The 6,815-nt window shown below is 41.8% G+C and overlaps 1 protein-coding gene across 3 annotated transcripts in view; it reads left to right on the top strand.

Annotated features, from left to right (window-relative positions):
- Positions 1 to 6,815, top strand: part of LOC107392643 (survival motor neuron protein) — a 17,300-nt gene continuing 10,485 nt past the window's right edge. For 2 of the 3 annotated variants that reach the window (XM_054751971.1, XM_054751972.2), the window contains exons 1-4: positions 1 to 144; positions 339 to 419; positions 3,999 to 4,106; positions 4,337 to 4,525. In XM_054751971.1, the coding sequence (XP_054607946.1) occupies positions 109 to 144; positions 339 to 419; positions 3,999 to 4,106; positions 4,337 to 4,525 (414 nt within the window). In that variant the 5' untranslated portion in view covers positions 1 to 108. The remainder of the gene's footprint in view (positions 145 to 338; positions 420 to 3,998; positions 4,107 to 4,336; positions 4,526 to 6,815) is intronic. The other variant, XM_054751973.1, reaches the window with a different exon arrangement.

The raw sequence follows: 6,815 nt of genomic DNA, 5'->3' as shown, positions 1-6,815 counted from the left end.
GGAAGCTTCTCATCCTAAAACAGTCAATTCGCATCAGATGCGCTGCGTGAAAACGTTTTATTTTACCGGTTTAACTCGGTTTTCTTGGTTATCTAACTTTCACCAACCATGGCAGAATTTGCTATTCATCGAACAGTGAGTCAGGTTTGTGCTAAATAAGTTATAGTCGTCTTCAGAAAACAGAGAAACCGGAAATTGATATTAAAGTTTAGCTAAGAGCTAACTTTCGGTAAACTAGTTAATAAAACCGACTGTTACTCGGAGAAAATGTGTATTTATTTATGTTTATACAGTTTTTTTAGGGATTTATCATTTTTGTTAATATTTTATGTTCGTAGGACGAGGAAAATTCCCCGGAGGCAGAAAACTTCCAGACGTCCTCAGAGGAAAAGTTTGAAACCAGTCCTGAAAAGCAACAGGTTTGCATTGCCGTCAGTTTTATTTATTAATTTTTTTAAGTTTTACAAATCAGAAAAAAATTTCACTTATCACAAACAATGTTTTATATAATCTGCTATTAGCCTAGAATAAGTTAGTACAGGTTTGTAGAGCGTGGGTGTTGTAGTTTTTGAGCTAGTCCAGTTCTAGTGTGGACCAGATGCTAAATACATGCATAAATTTGGCATTTTTTAGGTTTCACAAAAGAGAAAAAGGTTTCACAAACTATGTTTTATGTAATCTGCCATTAGCCTAGAATAATCTAGTACAGCCTGGCAAAGCAAAGCCTGACGGGCCACCAGGCTTATACCGCGCTGGGGAAAACCCTGAGGTGAATGGATCCAATGAGCATTGTGAGTAAAAAAAAGTACTTAAAATCACTCAGTAGTGATTCAAATTCTGTTTGGTGACCTAAATAATCAGGCTGACTGCAAGAGAAAAATAATTAATAATAAAAGAATCAAAGGCACATTCCATGCTGTAGTTCTTTTTTAAAACACAGAGCAGTTTTGTTTACCTGTTTTAACCTGTTTTTAACAGGTAAACAAAACAAAACAGGTAAACAAAACTGCTCTGTGTTTTAAAAAAGAACTACAGCATGGAATTAGAGATACGTCACAGCAAGAACACACCTAAGATGATCAAAGGCACATATTGAGATGTGGGACAACTTTATGACAGGCACAGTCGAATAGATGGCCTTTAGGGAGTCAGGGAGGCACAGTTGTAAGACTCTGCTGAAAGGTGGAAGGCAGCACTCATGCATGTTTGGCGTAGGGCTGCAGCTATTGAATATTTTTGTAATAGAGTATGGAATCTCTTACCAATTAATCGAGTACTCTAATAAATTACCCTTTTGTGTTTGTAAACCATTATATCAGAAAGCATGTTAACAAATATGAAATACCTCTTAAAACGAGCAAGCAATTGCCAGTTATTCTTTAAGTTTTATTCAAAATTAGTTTTTCAAAACTTCAAATGCGAGCGGCTGCGGCTCAAACAGCACCAGAACCGCTCACGACGCATGCGCAAACATGGCTCGCCAGCTGTTTCCCTAGGGGCTCGACACACGGGAGGCGACAAACGACCGCGATCAGCGAAATTTGTCGCCGTCGCTTTTATTACCTGACACACGGGAGGCGACCCGCGGCAGCGGCAAAGCCGTCTACGCGTTCTGTTCCATGGCGAAATCGAAACTTCCGTTGTTTTGATTGGCTGAGTCATGTTGGAGGGAATTAAGGTTATTTAAGCGGTTCAGAGTTAATAAAGCGGTAGATATGATGTTTCACAAGGTGCTGCTAGAGTTATGTGAAATCTTACTTGTGGTTTTACTATAAAACATAATAATAATCAACTTCTCCATGTTTGCTCGGAGGTGTACGGAGCATCCTGTCCGCTCATTGGTCAGTGAATGAAACCTCCGTTGATTGGTCCTCGTCCGAGCGACAGTGATGAAAAGTTGAAAATATTTCAACTTTCTGGGATCACGTTGCTGGGTCGTCCGTGCACGACACGTGCACGAGTGCAAAATTTCACACGCACGTTTTTCACGTTTCGCTTAGTAGGAGAGAGACCCGCGATTATCGCTTTGTCGCGCATGTCTCATTGAAAATGAATGGAGGAGAGGCGATGTCGCCTCCCGTGTGTCGAGCCCATAACACACGTCTTTTTTAATTTCTACACCTTTTTTTTCCTCACACACTAGCAAGGATTGTCGATAAAGCGTGTTTGCCGTGGTTATGATTATACTGATGACAAAACATTTATTTACTTTCTTTCATTTTCCTCATAAATACCTGTGTCCTCCTGCAGCGATCCCGAGGGACAACAGACGTCAATAACAATACAATAAAAAGTTCAACGTGTTGTGTAAAAACGGCTATTTTTAGCACATTTTTAGGTAAGACGTGTTGCTACCAGATGTGCGGTGTGAGCTGAAACTGAGTACTGAAAAATGGTCAAGTTTCCACCCATGTTACGGACTCGGCATCGAGGATTCCTTTGAGCAGAGATGGTGAACCTAGGCGGAGCGCAACACGCTCCAGCAGCATCTGCGTCTTGCGCACGGCCACAGTAACATTCTCAAAGCGGCGCCACCAAAATCTATTTAACACACCATTGTTCATAGCTGCTTTGGTACTTTGTCTTTTGTTCGTGGCTGACGCGCATCGCTGCTGCGCATACAATTCAGATCCCCTTCATAACTCCGTCCCACCCAGGGCCGTATCAAAGCATTTGGGGGCCATGCCAGCGAGGTGTCCCTTATTTATTTTTTGGGGAGTTGGCAATCCTAGTTAAACTGACATTTACATTGAATAACATTAGCTAACTGTGCTACATTTATTTTCTGTTCATTGTTTACACAATAGACTTTTTCAAACAGTTTCTGAACAGAAACTGGATTTGATTTTAGGTTCTCTGTTAAAAAGAGTATTCAGTGATTTTACACGTCAACAACACTTTCTAAATAAAATGAACCTCTCGTATATTGTTGCATGTTTATTGCTTTATATTTATTATAATTAATATAATATATATTTATATCATTCTAGTTATAATTAATTGTGATTTTTTTAGATGTTTGATTAATTAGTTAATTTATTTTAATCAATTACCGGCCTCATTTAATTTATTATCTGAGTTATCAGACCTCCATTAAATGTATGTTGTGGCAAAGTCCACCTACTTAAATGTAGTAATGTTGTTCAGTTATTAGGAATCAGGGTGCAGAGACAATAATCCTGACACACTGACTTTCGTCTTAAACGTGTTACAATAAAACCGTCATTATTTTCATTAATCTGCCCAAAGCATGACTTTTTCAGGAACACACGGATAAGAAATGTGCCAGTATTACGACTATTTTGTCGCTCGTAGTAGTGTCAATGAGCGGCTGAGCGCTGCATGCTCTCGTGGTAGGGAATCACTGAGCCGAGCTGAGTGAAGTTGGCTTCCAACCCACATCAGAAATCCATGGTGGTTAGCGCTATTATGCTAGCCTGGCAAGCCAGACTAAATAAATGTATTATTTAACTTTGCAAAGCAAGAATTTGGTCTAGTTCACTAGGCTACTGTTATGCTGGATTTCTGATGTGGGTTGGGAGCCAGCTTCACTCCGCTGCTGAGGCTGGTCTGCTGAGCAGCGGGCACAGACAAAGCTGCAGCGCTGTTACTTTTTACTTTTGTGAGACGGGCAGAAATGACTATTTTGAGTCTCGTGTTTTAATCACTAAAGAGCTATTTTTAACTTGTCGGCGTCTCGTTTTTGTTATAAAAGAAAGAGTTAACGAAATCTATTCGCCATCGTTTTCGTTAGCAAAAACAACACTGAACCCTACCGAGAGCTACTTCACGGGTACTGAGCCACCCGAAGGGCTACCAAATTGACACAATAGTGACCTTTGAACTAGAAAATGTCAGAGTTAAACTAAACGTCGTGTGTAAGCATGGCATATTTTACTGAGGATGTTTTTCTGCTCAACTGCTGATCAGAACCTGGTCAAGATAAATGAAATTAATAAATGAGTTCCAAAGTAGTTTGTTGGTCTGCCTTCATGCAGGACATCACGTCCACAGTACCTGATGCTTCAGAGGAGACGGTACAAAAACAGGAAGACGGACAGACGGGCTGTCCACTTACAGAGACCGTCTCCAGTACAGAGTTACAGGTCAGTCTTTCTGGTAGGACTTCATGAAGAAATTCACCAGCTTTCTGAAAATCAAAGAGGTTTTGAGTTAAATAATGAGCAAAAGGATGTAAAAATGTTCCATCAAACCAAGTTATAAATCTGAATATGAGATCCACTCACCTGCCCTTTTTACTGGTTTCTGACCAGTGATTCCAGCAGTGGGTGAGAATGTTGTGGAACCATCTTATTTGTGTTCGCCGGTTCTTCAGTGGAAGGTGGGAGCTCCGTGTCGGGCCTGCTGGTCCCAGGACGGAGAGGTCTACGCGGCGACAGTGGTGGCAGTGGATGGGGAGCGCTGCAGAGTTCGATTCAACGAATACGGGAACGAGGAGGACATGGACCTGAGCTCGCTCCAGAGTCCTGAATCTTTACCTCTGACACGAGACCCACAGCCTCAGGTCAGGATGCGTCCGTCTTTAAACACAAAAAAACTCTTCAATGGAAACTTGTAATCCATAAGAAGGTCTATTCAATAACTGATTATGTAAAACCACATGTGTGTAAATAGGTCAAGTTCTTTTCTAGTAAAAAGTTGTTTAGAATTATTAATTTTAAGACTTAAATACCCACAATTTCATAAAATCACCATCAATTCATTAAAGTCCCAGTGTGTGATATTTTTACCTGTTTACCATCAGCTCCTGTGTTTCCAGTTCACAAACTTGTCCTGTTTCACTAATGTTTCTCACCAACATCAATTCTAAATTTTCCTCTCAACTTCAAATTTTACAGTTTTATATACATAAACAGTGGTCGAGGCTCCGTGGTCATCCACCATCTTAAAATACAGTAGCTGTTTAGGGACATTCGAGCTCCACGTTACCCGTTTGGACCGTGACTGTAACCTGACAGAACCAGCAGAGGGCAGCAGTGCGCCCTGGAAGCATGGAGTCTGCTAATTCAACAAAGAAATAGAAAAGAATAGCTACACCGTTGCTGTACTTGTTAGTTTGAATAAAAAACAATTAAATCAAAAGACACTTAAAATTTGTCCGTTTGTCATCATGTCCGACACAAGAAAGCCGCATATGTTCAGACCCCGCCCGCTATTAGCTGAACGCCGGCCTCTGGTTAGTTTCTCTGTTAGTGTCCCAACTTGTCTCACCTCAAGTTGATCATCCGTCTTTTCCCGACCCGGTCCCAATGTGTCCTTACCAGAACTCCCGACCCGGTCCCAACGTGTCCGTACCAGAACTCCCGACCCGGTCCCAACGTGTCCGTACCAGAACTCCCGACCCGGTCCCAACGTGTCCTTACCAGAACTCCCGACCCGGTCCCAACGTGTCCTTACCAGAACTCCCGACCCGGTCCCAACGTGTCCGTACCAGAACTCCCGACCCGGTCCCAACGTGTCCATTCCAAAGTCCTTCTACTCAAGTCTCCTCTCTTCCCGCAGCCTGCCGTCTCGCCCAACACGCTCCAGCGCTTATGAACTAGCCAGTGGCTAAATTAGCATTGTTTACTTTTTCTCCACAACACTTTACTGACGGCGATGTAGTTCTCCACGTGTTACTGAGACGTTCCGACTCAGAGGGCTTCTTCTCAAACGTTACCTTTAGACTTTGGTCTCCTTTTGCTGGTGATCCGTGGGAGTTTACACACGGCATACACAGCGTCTCCCCGGCTCTAGCTGTGACTAACTAGTAGCTCATGACGCCCATCTCCATCCACCACGCCAGCCGTGAGCACGATTAGCTGGTGGATAAGTTAGCATTGTTTACTTGATGTCCGCAGCGTGTCCCCGGCTCACCAACACGCCTTCACCAGTCGTAGTAAACGATCAGCCAGTGATCGCTCCATATCCATATAAGCTGGTAGCGGCAGCATGTTTGTTTACATCGAGCGGTGCGCTCCGTGATCCATGTGAAACGGGTGTTGAGGGAAATTATGTCCCCCTGAAATATTCTGTTTCCCTTAGGCAGTCAAGAGCAAATATTTCCTAATCCACAGAACTTATTGTCCATTATGAGGACTAAACTACCTCAAGTAAAAGATGTTAAACTGAGCGAGATGACATCCTTTTACATAACTTTCAAAAAGATAAATAAGTTTGCTGCAAAAGCATGAACAAGAATGTTTTTACTGTATCTTTTATTGTTTTTAGGAGGAATTATAGATGAGAAATCACAAGCATAACATGATTGCATTACATAATTTTCCCGTAAAAGTTTATCACAAATGTTGTGAAAATAGCCAGAAGTGTGATCTCCCGACACGGGGGGACAGAATATTTCAGGGAAACACAATTTCTCACAACACCTCCGGCTGACGTGACCCCTCCTCCGTGTGTGAAGCGTGACCGCTTCAATAACAGAACTAGCTTGCCTCCTTCAGGACTGGTAGGCTGATAAAACAGTCATAATTATAAATGCTTTTTTAAAGAGGTTGAGTAGCTCGTTTTAAGCTTCGTGTGGGTAATGAGTTAAATTACATGTTATTTAATGAGCCATGAGACATAATATTCCATAGCAAATATGAAATCACCCTTATGGATCTGTAGGTACTGTTTAACCAGAAGATTGGAACTTTTTATTGCAGGGATTATGTAACACTTCGTATTCACTCAGAGACAACAGAAGAGAGAGTCAAGTTTAAAAGTTTAAAGATTTATTACTAAACTAATGAAACTAGACTAACTTTAACACTAAATGTATGGTGTAACTAAGGTGAATGAGACGGAGAATGGTG

The sequence above is a fragment of the Nothobranchius furzeri genome, chromosome 8, assembly GCF_043380555.1.
Source record: "Nothobranchius furzeri strain GRZ-AD chromosome 8, NfurGRZ-RIMD1, whole genome shotgun sequence".
NCBI lineage: Eukaryota > Metazoa > Chordata > Actinopteri > Cyprinodontiformes > Nothobranchiidae > Nothobranchius > Nothobranchius furzeri.
The sequence above is the reverse complement of the archived record's forward strand: the minus strand, read 5'-3'. Positions and strand labels throughout refer to the sequence as shown.